Source organism: Octodon degus, unplaced genomic scaffold (genome assembly GCF_000260255.1).
Source record: "Octodon degus isolate 3935 unplaced genomic scaffold, OctDeg1.0 scaffold00017, whole genome shotgun sequence".
NCBI lineage: Eukaryota > Metazoa > Chordata > Mammalia > Rodentia > Octodontidae > Octodon > Octodon degus.
The window spans coordinates 17706859-17724746 of record NW_004524593.1 but is presented as its reverse complement, the minus strand read 5'-3'; the positions used below and the strand labels follow the sequence as shown (position 1 = coordinate 17724746).

At 42.5% G+C, this 17888-nt stretch overlaps 1 protein-coding gene and 1 pseudogene across 1 annotated transcript in view; both read left to right on the top strand.

Moving 5' to 3' along the window:
- Ush2a (usherin) overlaps window positions 1-17888 on the top strand; it is a 732353-nt gene that overhangs the window by 299386 nt on the left and 415079 nt on the right. The window contains exon 22 of the mRNA XM_004626936.2: window positions 8868-8998. Within this exon, the coding sequence (XP_004626993.1) occupies window positions 8868-8998 (131 nt within the window). The remainder of the gene's footprint in view (window positions 1-8867; window positions 8999-17888) is intronic.
- LOC101561990 lies at window positions 2798-3781 on the top strand (annotated as a pseudogene).

Genomic DNA, 17888 nt, shown 5'->3' with positions numbered 1-17888 from the left:
ATTAATGAAATAAAAATAAATATTAATTAAAATTTTTTAAAAAGAAAAATATTGTGTATGTATGTAGGTTGACAGGGAAAGAAATAGATAGTGCCAAGTGAACAGAATTTGCAGAATAGTGTAAGTGATGGTTAGTTGCAAGGATGTGTGCGTGTGTGTGTGTGTGTGTGTGTGTGTGCGTGCGTGCATGTGTGTGTGTGTGATGTTTGCCACATCTTTGGCAGTAGTTTCCTCAGTGTGTGGCAGGTTAAACTGGAGAACATCCACTGCCCGCCTTTAAACTTCTATAGGGCTGTGTTTATTCCCTGTAAAATAATGTATGTAACTATTTGATGTATGTAACTATTATTTACTTAACTCACACTTCCGTTGAGCTGTAACATGTACAGAAAAGTACAAAATCAGAGCATAGGCACGCTGATATCACAAACCACACAGCCCCAGAAACCAGCACCCAAAGTCCCCAGCAGAATGCCGCTGGGGTACGCTGGCCCTGGCTGCTGTCCTGTAACCTCCCAACCAGGCACCCTGCAGCCTGCCCCCCCACTACGCGTGTGCAGATAGAACAACGTGGCATGTATTTCTTCCCTGGTGCCTATGATGTTTTGTACACCATCGTTTCTGTGAGACTCATGCAGGTAGTACAGGGCAGGTCTAGCGCAGTGTGCTCACACTCATTCCCGAATTCATCCTCCTGTGCTGATGGACATGTCTGTTACAGTTTGATAGTACAACAAAACGTACTGGTGTAAGCATATTTGTGCATCTTTTGAACCTGTGTATAATAGGGAGAGATAGGCCTAGCAGTGTTTAGGCGATAGATAACTTAATAAAACATTCTATAGTGTTTGTAGTAATGAATAAGCTAAATAGTTGTTTATGAAGAGTAAGTACATAATCTTTTATAAATTTTATCAGTTATAAAGTTAATATTTTATTAGTTACTTATTTAACTTGAAGTTATATATTACAGACGTGTGTATGTACTAGTGCAATTGCTGTACATATTTGGTTATATTTTGTATTTTGTCTTTAATCTTAGTCATTCTTGAGGCTGTTTAGTGGGATTATTTTTCATTTCTCTGGTGATTAATGATGTTAAGTGCTATTTTCGTGTTGCATCTGGTTGCGTGTCTTGTTCTAGCTACTATCTTCCTCACCGGGTTGTCTTTCTATTCAGTTGTTTGGGCCTTTGTTAATTTAATGCAGTCTGAGTTCTCAAGATTTCTCTTTGTGTTATAGCTTTTCCTTTATTAAAATCTCTCTGCCTATTCCAGCACCTTTAAGTGCTTATTTTTATGAGCATATTTTTAATTTTATTCATTTATTTTATTTTTGGTACCAGGAATCAAACTCAGGACCTTGCACTTGCCAGACAGGTGCTTATGCTGCTGAGCTATCTCCCCTACCTTATGAAGATATTTTTAAAGTTTCAAACACACTTATAGGAGACCTGCAGTTAAGCTCAGTTGTTTAAGTGCCTGCTTATATGAACGCAGTCAGGCACAGGGGACCATGGTTCGATCCCCTCCCCAGCTCCACATGCCTTACCAGACCCACCCTTAAGGCAGCCTGAGCCAGCCAAAAAGAAAAAAAATCCTTCTCAAACACGCTTATATGGAAGTCAAATATTTCCATGATTTTCACTGCCAGGACATGGTTGTGTCTATTTTCTTCATCTATGTGTCCCTCTGGTCTAGAATAGTGACTGCAAAAACCACAGCTTCTTAATTCTGTCATAAATGAATGAATGAATGTAATAGTAGAAGAAATGTTTTGTTATCAGCATAAACCCAGGGAACAAAAAATTGAACTTTAGACCATTTCCTCCCTATCTTGCAAGTTTTAAAAACAAAAATCTAAATGTCAACAACCGAGAAAAGAGTGTTTTTCATGCTTCTGCCTATTTTACTGAGCGCTGATGCCTGACATAGCCAACTGGAAACACAAAAGGTTTTGGTGCTGTGTGACCCAGGTCAGCAGGTCTTGTTGTTCTTGGATGAGTTCTTCTTCTTCTTTTTTTTAATGTATTTAGTCCAGGGTCTATAAGGTCTCACTACACAGATCAGACTCATAGTGATCCTCCTGTTTTCAGCCTCCAAAGCACTGGGATTACAGGTGCACACCATGCCTAGTCTTAGTTGCCTTTTGAACGTGCCCCAGGTGTGGGTCCAGCACGGCATGCTGGGGATGGAACCCTAGTCCCTGTGCCTGCCTAAGCAGGTGCTTTAGTCTGCTGACCTATCTGGCCAGCCCTTGGACGCGTTCTTGATGCAGAGCAGAAGTCAGAGCAGATGAAGAAAACCTCACAACTCCATGCCAAACTGGTCCTCACATTGCCCCTCACAGGTGATTCCCATCATTCCTTTGGCCATCACAGTCACATGACCGAGCCTGGGTCAGGACGTAGGAATCTGTAAGCAGATTGTCATTTTGATAAAACAGTGATGTTAGTAGTGTCGAACAATTATGCATCTTATGCTCTGGCCTGTGGTCAATTTAATAAAATTTTCCTTAAAGTAGTTTATGAATTTATTAAAAGATTACTGGGTGTTTAAATACTTATTTGTGTCTGTAGTTCATTTAAAAATTGATCACATGATTTAATCACATGGCTCAAAAGACAAGATTGATTTTATGAAGAGATGGAGACTGAGTGGCCACTGCCGCATTGCTGACCTCGAGCAGCTGTCAACTCCACATAGAACCTGGGAGCAGGGGATTCAGAATCAAATCTCTTCTCTCATCTCTCTTCTGTAAGTTTTTTTTAATTTTCAGCTGTAGTTTTTTTTCACTGTAAGCAACTTTATCTTCAAACACAATGGCTAGCAATGTTACCAACAAGACAGATCCTCACTCCATGAATTCCCGTGTGTTCATTGGGAATCTGAACACTCTTGTAGTGAAGAAATCTGATGTGGAGGCCATCTTCTCGAAGTATGGCAAAATTGTGGGTTGCTCCATTCATAAGGGCTTTGCCTTTGTGTAGTATGTTAATGAGAGAAATGCCTGTAGCTGGAGAGGATGGAAGAATGATTGCTGGCCAGGTTTTAGGTGTTACTCTGGCAGCAGAGCCAAAAGTGAACAGAGGAAAAGCAGGTATGAAACGATCTGCAGTGGAGACACCCAACTCAGCATCAGAATATCCTTCTGCTTCCTCTCTACTCAGCTCCTCTTTTGACTTAGACTATGACTTTTAATGTGATTATTATGACAGGATGGACAGTTACCCAGCACATGTTCCTCCTTCTTTTCCTCCACCTCCTCCTATTGCTAGGGCTGTAGTGCCCTCGAAGCACCAGCGTGTATCAGGAAACACCTCCCAAAGAGGCAAAAATGTCTTCAATTCTAAGAGTGGCTAGCAGGCATCTTCATCCAAGTCTGGAAAGTTGAAAGGTGATGACCTTCAGGCCATTAAGAAGGAGCTGACCCAGATAAAACTAAAAGTGGATTCTTTACTGGACAGCCTAGAGAAAATTGAAAAGGAACAGAGCAAACAAGCAGTGGAGATGAAGAATGATAAGACCGAAGAGGAGCAGACTACTGCCTCCCAAAAGAAAGATGAGACTAATGTGAAGATGGAATCTGAGGGTGCTGCGGATGACTCTGCTGAGCGAGGGGATCTACTGGATGATGATGAAAAATGAAGATGGGGCAGAGGACCAGGTGAAAATGCTGGAGGTGATCAAGGATGATGAAAAAGAGGCTGAGGAAGGAGAGGATGACAGAGACAGCGTCAATGGCGAGGATGACTCTTAAGCACATAGTTTGGTTTAGAAGTCTTGTCCCATTATTTGTTTACGTGCTTGTCTGAGATGAAAACTTCCCCAGATCCTCTCCCCTAGCGTCGTCAGCACATGCTCACTGTTCTTCCCATGTCCTATCATGTTCATAATTGCCCTGAGCCTAGTACCATTTTCACTTCCTTTGACGCTCCTCGTAATTTTGAAGTCTTCTGTAATTTTTGCTTTTTAATTTTGATATCTCTTTATGACTTAACAATAAAAAGGTTGTATGGTTTTTATCAGCTGTCTCCACAATAATCTCTCATTATGCAGGCAGTATAGTTCTTTCCATTTACGCATGATTTCAGGAGTTGCTTCCCTAACTGCAAAGGCAACCTCATTTAGGGTAGTATCTGAAAGCAGCTTTGTTTGACTTAAGAGTTACGTGTATCACCCCACACCGAGTACTTTGTGGGGCTGTTAAACACAAATGTAACATATTTTTCTGAATGAGAGCATGTCAAATGCATCCTCTAGGAAAATTAGTGTAATAGTCTTTGTTTCCTAAAGTTGATACTGTGAGTTATTTTTTGTGAATGCCTGATGTTTGGGATCTTTCTTCTCAAAATAAACAAGTCTTTATTAAACCAGGAATTTGGAGCAAAAAAAAAAAGAAAAAGAAAGAAAAAGAAAAGACAAGATTTATCCTTCTGCCTGTTGTAGTTGGTTTTCCCAAGGAACGGGACACGTAATTTATAGAATTATTTTATAATAATCACCCAAAGAGTCAAGTTCAAAAGAGTATGGGAAATCTGTCCACACACTACACACCCACAGAATCCAGCTGCGGGCCAGGATGCATGGTAATGTCTGGCCTGAGTCCAGCTGAAGACCTAGAGCTCATTACAATTCCCCCAACGAGTCCAGCTGGAGGCCAAGAGGCTGGGGCAACATCTCACGCATGCCTGTTTCCAGGGTCTGCACTGGGCAAGCCCGAAGGTCCGTGGTGGAAGCTAGAAAGCCTGTACCAGCGAGCTCTGTGCCAGCAGCTGAGGGATCTGCACTGGAGCCAGGAAGCGACGCTCAAGGCAAGCACAGAGCTCCCCCATGGAGAACCAGGGCCACCCTCAGCAACAGTGAGGTCCCAAGCTCCTCTGATGAGAACAGCCAAGTCTGCATAAGGAAAGCCAAGGCAACAAGCTTCACCAGGAGATTGCATGGTGTACCATCTTCCCCTCTGGCAAGAAGCAATGCTGATGATCAAAGGAAGGACCAGAGCTCCCCAAAGGGGACTGTAGTCATTCTCAGCAACAAGGTCCCAAGCCCTTCTGATGACGAGAACAGCCAAGTCCATATCAGCAAAGCCAGCACGGCAAGCTCCTCTGGGAGAACCAAGAGTCCTTGGAGAACCAGCAGCTCCTAACACTTCATCCCCAGGTCTCCTTTCATTTGGTTGGCAACACCCCCAGGGGTCCTCCCATGCCCGGCACAACACCCCTCAGGGGTCCTCCCACACCCGGCACAACACCCCTCAGGGGTCCTCCCACACCCGGCACAACACCCCCAGGGGTCCTCCCACGCCCAGCACAACACCCCCAGGGGTCTTCCCACACCCGGCACAACACCCCTCAGGGGTCCTCCCACGCCCGGCAAGCACCCTTCAGGGGTCCTCCCACGCCCGGCACCGCACTGGTTCAGTTCAGTTGGGTGTTACAGGTTGCCCACCAGTTGGCAATCCACCGCAATGCCTACAGCAATAATTAACTGTCAGGAGCATGTTTCAGCAGACACACGCATTTTAATTTTCTCACACCATCCATGTCAAAGAAAGCCATTTGTTACTTATTTGTTAGTGTAAAGAGAAAAATGGCAAGACGGAATTATTTGAAAAATCAGAGGACACTCTACCGGGCACCACCGAATCAAGTGGTCATCCTCTCCACTAAGGCTTGCTTCCCTTCTCTCAGGGATCGTCATCGACCTGTGTGGTTTACACATTCTTATGCTAAATATTCATTTTATAGAACTTGGGAATTAAATGTTGTATTTCTGGAAAACACACCCTTGAATCTGCTGTGGATAGCACGTGATCCTTATTTTCAAGGGCTTCTTGGCTGCACACTCTGGTCATTCTTACTGATCCATTTGCGCTCACCAGCTTACCCTTAACTCAGGAATGCTCTTACTCCCAGACTACACCATCACTGTTTCATTCTCACCATGAATTTTCCCTTTTTCTCTTTCCCCTTTCCTGTAAGAACTGCCTAGGGACACACTCGGAGCATCTCACTGCCTTTATGTCCTCAGTAACTACTATGTTAACAGCATATGATATTAAGAATAAAATAAAAAAACCTGATCTCAAGAAGATTTCCACGTGGCCCATTTCCCTCTCAGAGCTTGCTCGTGCATGCTGGCCCCCTTCACTCCTCATAGGCCATCGCCTCCGCCCTGTCACCAGCAGTGGCGTCCTGCCCTGAGAAGCACAACCACAAACTCTGCTTCACCCTTGTGGCCCAGAAGTCTCTCCACAGTGCCCCAACCTCAATTTCATAATTTTCCCTCCTGCCTTGGCTTCCGTCGTACAATGTTGGCTTTATCCTTCTCACTCTATCCTTCCCCTTTCCTTTTCTGCAGTGTGGGCACCTCCCTGCCAGGCTGTTTTCTTTCTCTGTGTTCTCCCTCTGAGCTGTGCACCTTGGCAGGCGACTGCCATTTATCCAGCCCCATCTTCTCAGATTCAGTTTCTCATTTCCAAATGACAATGTGCCACATCATTAATGACAACACCTTGTTCGTAAAACTGACCTTGGAGTGTCACCCCAGAGCTCCTTCCTCAGCTGACCTGGTGAAAAGATTGCCCCCCACCATACCCCATGGGTCATAATGAGTCTGTTCTGAAATTCAGAATCCATCTTTTAGTCTATTTCGTTATTTGTCCATCTGTAACCAAAGGCCACATCATCATCTTCCCAAAGCACTGAGATTTCCCCACTTCTTCCTCTATGCTGAAGTTATCTATGTACACCGTATGTTCCACCATTATCCCCCATGTACCCCACCACTAGTTAGGGTGCCTGGATCTTGACTTGAAGCACCCCGTTTCTGCCCTTCACCCAAGTGTTCACATTGTGCTGCCACTTACCAAGAGGACAAACTTCCCACTGATGGCGCAGCCATTCTAGTTTACTTATGAGAGCAGAGGAAAGCAATGAGGCTAGCAGTGGGAATTCAGGTGAGTGTGACTGCTGTACTGTGACAGGAGAGCGAGCAGGTGTCTCCTATGGACAGACAGAGGAGCCCAGGAGAGCCAGCAGAGAGTCAGCTAGATGGTAGCACCCAGGCTGGCCATGGGAGAGCATCAGAGAATTGCAGAAGTGGTGTAGGAGCTGATAAGCACGTTGAAAGACCAAAACATGTAAAACCTAGAAGTCAAAAATGAAAGGCTCAGAGGCCCAGGACACGGCAGACCTGCATCTTTGGAAAGTGAAGCCCACGTCAGAAGCTCCAGCAGCCTTCCTCAATCCCTTTGAATTAATTTCTTTCTTGTGTTCTCTCTCCCTATCACTTCCAACTCCTCCTACAGTGTGGATTTTAGCTCTTGGCTTTTGTCTGAGCTGCAGCTCGAGGCCGGGCATGGGCTTGTTCATGCTCTTCTGCACTGTGTAGCTAGAGCTCAGCCAGCGCTCTTCTCCCAGAGATTCCTGTGAAAGAAAATAATCCCAGTGCTCATTCACAAGATCATTGCACATTCCCACCTCCAAATGTTGGCTGAAACTTCTCCCTTACCTACTCCAGTGGCTCTCTTGCCTCTTCCCCTTGACCTGAAGTTTCAGAATGTTGACTGCTGCACCTGAACACTGTGTTATGTGCTCGGTGGTGAGAGGATGCAGATGGGGCTAGGGAGGGATTTGTAGTGTGCTGAACCCTCGAGGATCCCCTTTTCCCACAGAGCCCTACAAGTGCAGCTGGTAATGAGAGTCTCTCTCTCTCTCTCTCTCTCTCTCTCTCTCTCTCTCTCTCTCTGCTTTCTGTCTCTGTCTCTCTGCTGTCTGTCTCTGTCTCTCTGTCTCTCTGCTGTCTGTCTCTGTCTCTCTGCTCCTTGTCTCTGTCTGTCTCTGTCTCTCTCTTCTCCCTCCCTCCATCCCTCCCCTGGCTGACTAGATAACTAATCAGATCAATCAGAATCCATTCATTATTGATTATGTGTGCTGTTAAGCTGTTACTTGATTTCTCCCATGTGATCTTGAACTCTCAACTCTTCCTCCCAGCATGATTTATCTGTATTTTCTCTTTCCAGTGAAGCTGGAAACTCTTGGAGGCCTGGGATTGTGCCAATTAGGCTTTGTGGCTGGTTCAGAGTCTGTGGCGTGTGCCAGGATACGTGCTGGCTGGAGGTGGGGTCACTTGGGGTAGGGAGGAGGCCATTTGTGGGACCGTTGCAAGTGGCCCCTGCTTCTGACCTGGAAATCTCCTCAAGATGAGAGCACTGTAATCGTGGTGCAGTGCTGGTACCTGTGTACAGTGTCAGCAAGAGCCCAAAGTCCCGCAGGCTGCCAAGCTTTTGAAAGCTGCTGCAGGAAATCAGCTCTCAGGACCCACACATGGCAAGTCTGCCCAGCTGGATCTTCTAAGACAGCACTGAGTATTTGAACTTTATAAGTATTTAATAAAAGATCAGTATTGTCTCCTTAACTTACATCAAAAACATGTTTCTTCTCAAGACTGGCTGATGTTTCCACGCCACCAGTACTCCGATTTTTGATCAACAGTGTGTCTTTCTCGGTTGATAAGTTTTGCAGACATTTAAATCTCAGTGTATATTGGTTAGCAGGAAGGCACACTTCCATTTGCAGGTACTACATGGCATTTAAGATGAGCTGCGTTGGGGCTGGGGAGATGGCTCAGTAGAATAAGTGCTTGCCTGGCAAATGCAAGGGCCTGAGTTCAATCCCCAGTTCTGCCAAAAAAAACATGGGCTGCGTTGAAATCCAAAAGGCTGGGACCACCCCAGCACCCTGCTGTGTATCATTTTCTGACTGTGCCCTTTACATCGTAAAGAACAGTGGAAGCAAGTGCGCTTTGATCAGAAAGAATCAGCAAACACCAGCACTGATTCGCTGATTGTTTTTGTCTCAACAGGCATTAAAGCCAGCTTTCGAACGCGGGTGCCAGAAGGTCTGATCCTCTTTGCAGCATCTCCTGGCAAGCAGGAGGAGTACTTTGCACTTCAGTTGAAGAAAGGCCGTCCTTATTTTCTTTTTGATCCTCAGGTAAATTATTAATCTTGACAGTTGATAAGTTAAGAGCAGATAGTACCAAGGCAAGTGTTTGCGTTTTCGTATTGAATCCACATCGAAATCTTATAAAAAGTAATAAGGAGGTATAAGTCCTGCTGTTATCCTCCATTTTACCCAAGAAAAAATGAAAAAGCACAAAACTGATATGACTTGCCCACAACTAAAATAGCAGGCCAGCTTCAAACTCACACAGCCTAAATGTCGGTATGCTCAACAACCTCATCATGAAATTTTAATTTTTTAGATCAATTTGATAGCTCTGGTTTTAGTTTCTTAAGAACAAACACTCGGCTTTTCTGTTCTTGCCTTCCCCTGTGTTCTCCTCTGTCCTCATTTCCCCGGTGCCCATGACATGGCCAGAGTACTGGTCTGCTCTGTGCCTCCGGCTTGGCAGTTCCAAATACAGTTGTAACACAATCTGCAGTCGTTACAGCCAGAACCATTAATTTATGATAGTTATAAATACTGCCAAAGAGCAGTGTCATGGTTGGGGTTTTTACAAGGTGAACAATATAATACAGGACACATTTTATAATATTATCTTACAAGGAATTAACCAAGAATCCTATACAAGAAGTGCAGGAAAGGCCCAAAGGTCAGTGGTGGAAGCTAGGAAGTCGATGCTAGCAGATGAAGCACCTGTGCTAGCAGGCTGAGGGATCTAAACTGGAGCCAGGAAGCAACGCTCAAGGTAAGCACCGGAGCTCCCCTAGAGGTACCACAGCCATCCTCAGCAACAGTAAGGTCCCAAGATCATCCAGCGATAAGGAAAGCTGAGTCCCCACAAGGAAAGCCAATAAGACGAGCTTCTCCAGGAGGCTGAGCAGTGTACCATCTTCCCCCCACAACCAGGAAGTGATGCTCAAGATGAGGACCAGAGCTCCACCAAAGTTCATCAGGAAAGCCAGCATGACAAGGTCCTTCAGCAGAACAGGTCCAAGAGAACTAGCAGCATCCAACAGCTCCAACATCTTCTCCAAACAGCACCCCTAACAGTGTTCTGGCAGATCCTGCCTTTATGCTGCTGGCAACAGCCCTCAGGTGGGCCTCCTGCACCCAGCACCACGCTAGTTCAGTTCAGCTGGGTGTAAGAAGCTGACCACCAGTTAGCTACCCACTACAAGCAATAAGGAATGGCATGGATCACTGAAACTTAAGATGAAGGTGCCTGCATTTCTCTGAGAAGTTCATGGCCTCTGAAATGTGATGTTTGCCCAAGATTCACAACAGTGAGGAGGAAGTCCTCAGGACAGGAGCCGGCCCAAAAGCACTCAGGAGTGAACAGCCAAGTTTTAGAAGCAGAGTTTTCAGGCAACCCCACTAGCACACAGGCTGAGTGCTCCAAGGGTCGGCCACATTCTCTATACTGCAATAAGCAGGAAGTGGCTGCAGACCAGGCAACAAAGGGAAAAGACAGAGTAATTCAGAAATTTAAGGATAGGGACTTGGTTATGTGGCGCCTTGTAAACCAAAGTGAGGAGCTGAATTTTTCCTAAGAGCAATGGGAAGTCATTGAAGAAGTTGTCTTCACTTTCATTAAACCAATTTAGCAAGAATTCAGTGTTAGGCAATGCACAGGGCCCAGGAGGATTTGAGACATGAGTAAGACTAAGTAAAAACTTGTATTTCCCCTTCCTCTCTAGTCTTCAACTTAAAATATTCTAAGTGAGGGATGGTGTAACTCAACTGACTAAGTGCCTGCTTGGGCGAATACAGGGACAGAGTTCAAGTCCCAGTACCGGATGCTGAGCTGGTCCCACCCTTGGGAATGCTGAACCAGCAACCAAGCCTAGGCATGGTGGTACACACCTGTAATCCCAGTGGGGAGGCTGAAAACAGGTGAATCACTATGAGTCTGACCTGCTTAATGAGACCCTGTACCAAATACATAAATTTAGAAATAAAACAAAATATTCTAAGTGATACATTATGCTTGCTAAATATATTATATTTGTAAAACTGTCATATTTTGTCTCTGTATCCAAGTTGCATGTAGCAGAGGGGCTGGGAGCTCTTTGGAGGGAGTACAGTGTCCTTCACACTGCAGACCCTCTGACCTGAGAGCTGAAGTCAGTTCCAGCTGGGCCAAATATGTGCGACCCTCAGGCCTGGCTCAAGAGGCAGGTGGAGTCCTTCCTGTCTAGGGAATGTGCCAGCTACCACAGAACGACAAGGACAGGAAGCCCTTGGCATCTTGACAAGGATCCCATGACTTCTCAGCTACAGTGTTATAGGTCTGTTCCACGAGGACTGCCGGTGTCCCCTGGAAGCACAGCTTTGTAAAGAATACTAACATGAAGGCAGCAAGTAAAGCAAAGAGACATCACATCCCAGCTGGATGCGGCAGTGAGCAGGATGGTCACCGCAGAGTGCAGGACAGGCAGCAACCGGAAGCAACACCCACGCTGAAGTCTATTTGGCCACAGAACTGAGAATATTCTTCACTTGAAAACTTTAAGGGCATTAGCAGAGATGTATTAGGCCCATATAAGTAGGATGTTGACAAAGTTGAAGAACTTCCTGAAAGTATGTAACAAAAATATGAGAAAATAAATAATCCATCAATATTATTGAGAAGAAATTCAAAGGAGGAGCAAAAATACATACACAAGAAAAGAGATGAGAGAAAAATGATAGGAGAAAATACATGACTTAGGAAAGAACTAGAAATGTGTTGAAAGATGTCAGCAAATCTCTATCAAGAACAAGCAAAGCAAGTGCTCTATAAGACCTCTTTATGTGCCAGAGTGACACATATGCCAGGCTTTGTCCTGCATGCTGTCTCCGCACATGAGCACACACCCCACACACATGCGTGCTCCTAGAAACACTCATTCTTTTGAACATCTTAGCAATTCCAAGAAGTAACTTAGCTGCTGTGTCATTCTCTTCCATTACAGGTGAGGGACTTGGGGCCAGAAGTAAATTAATTTTCTCAAAGTCACCCAGGTAGTGAGTGATACCTATTAAACTCTGATTCCAAAGACTGTGATTCTAGCCATCATTTTAGCTATGATCTTCTTCAGCTCAAAAGAACAGCTGAGTGACAACCGACAAGTCAGAGAAAACTCTGCCCATGTAACATTTTCACGGAGAATACTTCAGCAAGACATCTCTACCGAAGGGAAACAATAACTGAAGGCCACATATAAAAAAGGAGAAATCGTGGTATATAAAGAACTTAACAAGGGCCAGCCAAATAGCTCAGTGGACTAATGCACCTGCAAGTAGGCACAGGGGCCGGGGGTTCAATCCCCTGGCCCAATGTATTGGCACCACCCTCAGGGCATCCTGAGATGGCGATTAAGACTGGGTGTGGTGTTGTGTGCCTGTGATCCCAGCTCTTGGGAGGCTGTAAACAGGTGGATCACTACGAGTCTGATCTAGTAGTGAGACCCTGAACACCCTGTAGACCCTTTCCTAAAATACACATACACACACACACACACACACACACACACACAAAAGAACTTAACAATATTAAGTTCAACCTGAATCTTTGACTTCAGGATGATTAGAAATTAGTTAAGTAGCAATATGCTACTGAAGGGCTGGGGAGATAGTTCAGCGGACTAAAGCACCTGTTTAGGCAAGCTTAGGCAAGCATAGGAACCTTGGTTTAATCCCCAGCAACACACGCTGTGCCAGCCCTGCCCCCAGGGCAGGCTGAAATGGCCAGAGACCAGGTGTGGTGACACCAGGTGTTGTGACACATGATTGTAATCCCAGCACTGGGGAGGCTGAAAACAAGAGGATCACCATGAGTCCGAGCTGCATAGTGAGATCCTTCAACAAATGCATTAGAAAAAAAAATCTCTTAAAAAAAAGAAAGAAATATGCTAATGACAAATAAAAGAGAACTACTAACTCCCCTGGCCCATTAATGTATTAACTGCTGCTAAAAATTAGTGAGTTGAAGGAAAGAGAAGTATGAATGAATTAAAAAAATGTTCAAGTCCATGTTATGCCTAAGATGTTTGATATTCAGATAGATAGTGAGGTTAAACCCAACTGCATATGTTTTAAGGTAATAATAAGCTTCTCTTCTGGAGGGTTAACAACCTAAGTTTGCAGGCCAAAAATTAGAGAAAAAGAAGGGCTGCAAGGACAGCCAACATTGTGGCCCTAGCCTTACAAGGTCAGTGAAGACTCAGGACATAGGAGAACCTGTACTGTAACATTATGTAACTCAATTGTGTCCCAAATTTTCTAATCAAGGAGATTATGGGGCCACAAAGCAACATGATTGATGATGTAGAGTGTGCCTAAGGAGAGTCACATGGAGAGAAAACATTCTCTCAGGCTTTCACAGAGAGAAAATTGGTCAAACAATGGCCGTGACTCACCCACATGGCTGACACTGACAAAGGATCTGCAAACTGTAGTACAGGGTAACAGGATAAATCCTGAGGGGACTTGACTGACATTATCAGATACAAAAGATACATTTCTTGTTATATAGGTCTTGCTTTATCTTGGTCTTAACCATCCAGCAGAAAAGTATAAAAATGAGCTATAAAAAGTAAAGCTATATTAATATGCTGAGCTGTGAAAGGCTCAAGCCAACAACTTCTGACATTGCCTTGTAGAGTCCTACGAATTACCCACTACTATTATGGACTACTGGACTACATTGGATTATTTTGCTGAATTCATAGACCTATAATAAAATTTAAATGGCAATGGAATACCCATCTCTGACAAAACTAAACAAAAAAGGAGATATAAAGGAAGGACTATTTTGTATCTGTTAATACAAAATAGGATAGATATACAGCTACTTTCTCTTAATTCAATGAGAAGAAAGATTTATACTAATAATATTTGGATGGATATCATGTCTGCATCTTGTACTATGAATAATCACTAAGAAGATAACAATATACAATGTATTAATTATTGAAAATGTCCTATTAATCCGTTTTGAAGCTGTCTCATTGCTGTTTCTCAATAAAATTAATAAAAAATGAAAAATAAAAAGAGGCACACAGGGAAAAAATAAAAAAAAATAAATAAAACCTGTGAACTTAAAAAAAAAATGTTAAAGGTATCATGAGGTCAGGGTGGGCCTACTTACGGAGCTTTAGGTGCACACCACAGGTTCACGCCAAGGCCTTTTCCTTCCTCATTCAGCCCCTGGAAGCCGGGATTGTTTTCGTGCTCTAGATGCAATGGCCTGCTACCTCCAAACCCCTGCAGGGTTGCACAGGGGTTAGAGACAAAGTTGGCATGGAGTTTAGTTTACTTCATTCCATGTGACCTTCTGAGGAATTTATTGCCAGCTGGGTACTCCACACACTCAGGCCGTGGGCACCTAGCCGAGTCCTCAGAACATAGTAGACACTTAATACATGCATGTCCTTTGGTGGGGTGGCTGGCCAACTAACTGGAGAACCATTGGTAAAATACTACTGGTCATAATTAACAATAATTACCAATTTTATGGGTGAAAATGTTTAGCTTTTAAGTGATTATGTGACAATTTAGTATTTATCTGTTTAATTTCTTTGATAGGTGATTTGACTTCCATAAAAACAAAATGGTTATATTTAACTTGTTAAAAATCATTCAAAATAAATAAATTTTGAATTGTGAAGAGAATATCTTTTCTTTTATGTTCCCTTTTTCCCCATAATTTTATTGATAAACAAATAGCAATGAGATAGTTTCAAATCAAATCACTAGGACAGTTTCCATAATTAACACAACGTTGCCTTTTTGAGACAGGGTTTCACTATATAGTTCCGGCTGGCCTTGAGCTCTCTTTGTAGCTTGGGCTGGTCTCAAACTCACGATAATCTGCTTCAGCCTCCTGAGTGCTAGGATTACAGGCATGTGCCACAAGTCCACAAGAATATCTTCAGGAAATTTTTTAAGTTACTATTTCATGTGTAGTTTTATAATGAATCTCTTTTTTATGAGCAGAATATATTTATAATAATGAGTCATCTTATATTTTGCTTTTTGAAAAATCTTAAAACTTGAATAATTCTTTATGTAACTATAAGCCTAATATCTAGGCTATGCATATAAAAACTTATTTGCTTTAAATTACCAATTCTCCAATGTATTATATTGAATAATGAGGGGATCAAAATTTTGATAATGTTTAAAACTAGAAATATATTTGTATGTTATTGATTAAAGTCTTGCAACCATTATTAAGGTACCCAAAAAAGAAAAGTTAATTGCAACATTGCTTACTATAGTTGTTAATTCTCAACAGTTAGCTATAATCTTCTCCCACTTTCTTTGTTTCATTTCAATTTTAAATATAGTTTGCTGGCTATTTTGTGCACTGATAGCAATCCGTGCCTTCACTTAAGTGTCCCATGTTCAGTGACATTAAGAGAGATCCCACAGAACATTCTGTGTAGAGCTAGAAAGAAGCTGTGGAAGCGCAAACATTTAGTCAACGCCTCATGGCATCTATGCAATACACCTGGTATTTTACAAGTGGAAGGAATAATAAATTGCATAATACAACAGCAGAACTTATTATTCTTTTTGCGTTGGGGTGAGAAAGGGGAGTGGAAGATTCTTAACATTATCACCCAAAATCCTATGTCAGTCTCTTCTAAGTACAAAAGTGATCTGAGCACACTATGACTGTTGCTTATGAGCTTGAAATTGTCTCCATGACATATGATTTCTGATGTAGAGAACTAGGAAGGCTTCAGGTTGTTGCCAAACAAAATCTGAAGAGCCACTTAGACACCTGATCTTTGGAAAGCGGCATCGTTTGTAACAATTTTAACGCTAAGTACACTTTGATGAGACAGCATTTAATAAAATGCTCATTAATTTCATCATTAGCAAGGGTATGCTAAGAAGTGAGCCAGTTTCTTATGTCACGCCCAATTAGCATCCCATGCTAGTAATCCCATTAGTATTGTTGAATTCACTAATGGAAAAACTAATGGGCATGCTACCAGGGCACATTAATTGGGCACGACACCAGTTCTGCTTTTAATTATTAAACCACGATAATGAAATGTGTGTTTGTAAAATATTAAAATGTTGAAATAGTGTTGAAAAAAATAAAGGGGTGTGCAGAAGAAAACAGATATGTAGAACATCAACAGGCTAAAAATCAAGGACTAGCAATGGTCCAAATGGTCACGTTTCCAGCTCATGGAGTTGTCTGGGAAAGTCGGGACACTGTCCATCCTAGGGGCAACCCGCCCATGCTCTTGGGTAATTAGAAGCTGTTTTATTGTCCCATTGGTATCAGGAAATTCTATGTGTGTGTCACATAGAATGTCAAGTATGTTGTGCAGTGCGACAGAAGACAATGACACGTGCAGCCTGAATAGCTACATCACTGTAGCTATTTTAGGGAGTTACAAACAAATGCTCCCTTACGATGCTGTGGTCAACACTGCAGTTTTCCCCACTTCAGTCCCCAAGTCTGTTACATCAGAAAAGGATCCATTTCCTCTTTTGAAAAACAGTAGAGTAAAATTATTAGAGTTTTGTGCAGCATTCCAGGTAATTACAACAATCATAGTATTTTACTCCACCTAATTTTGAGTTCCAAATATTGATTGGTACGAAGTTTATTTTTCTAAATCAAACAGCTTTATTAAGTGAGAAATAAACTGATTTTCATTTAGTCTTAGTCTTGTTTTTTTTTAATAGTAGTAAATGAAGTTGATGATGAAGTTGGAATTTATTTTACTGTCTTATTTGCTTATTAAGACTCAAAGTATTTCCCTTGTGTTAGTAACAACGTTCTGAAAAAGTACTCCCCTAACTCTCCAGAACCAAGACAACATTTTTCCTTTTAGTTTTCTTTTTGTTCTTAAACTCAGGTCCTTTTTGCTAATCTCTCTTCTTGGCATCTTGCATTTCCTAGGTTCTCACTACTTTTTTTTTTTTTTTTTTTTTGTATTTAGGACAGGGCTTACAGGGTCTACAGGGTCTTACTGCATAGATCAGACTCAGTGATCTTCCTATTTACAGCCTCCCAAGTACTGGGATTACAGGCACATGCCACCACTCTCAGTCTCAATCACCATCTCAGTAAGGCCCGAACAGGGGCAGGATCGCAACAGAAGAACTGGGGATCGAGCCTCACTACTTACGTTACTCCATTGCAGTAGTCAGACAATAAATATTAGAGTTGATACTGCAAAGCATTATGTAGTAAGTTTACTCCACACTTAAGTGAGCAAGTATTTACTACTCACTTTCTTGTATGTGTGTGGGGCTGTACTGGAGATTGAACCAAAGAAAATCACACTGACCTACACCCCCAGCTTTTTTGTTTTTTATTTTTACTTTGCCTTTTGAGACAAGTTCTCACCAAGTTGCAATCATCGTGCCTCAGCCTCCTTCCATACAGGGATTACAGGCCTACATAACCACACCTAGTTAACTACTGTCATGAATTTTTGACATTAATGTTTTTCCTTCTTTTTCACATAATTTTATTGAGAGACAAATAGCAATGAGACAGTTTCAAGTCAAATTGGTATGACAGTTTCAATAATTAACACATTGCATACTCTCTTCCTAGTGCTTATTTGCTATACAAGATGCAGACATGATATCCTATTTACAAACACTATTACAACAAATCCCTCTATTCATTAAGAGAATGTAACTATATATCTATCCTAACCACTCTGAATACACAGATACAAAATGGACATTCATCTGTGTACCTTTTTTGTTTAGTTCCGTCATTTGAATATTATAGGTGTGTTAACTCAGTAAAATATTCTAAAAGAATCCAGTAGTCCATAATAGTATTGGGTCTTCCCCTTGACTGGCAATGTCAGAAATTGTTGACCTGAGTCCCCTACAGCTCAACATAACACCATGGCTTTACTTCTTATATTTCGTTTTTATACTTTTC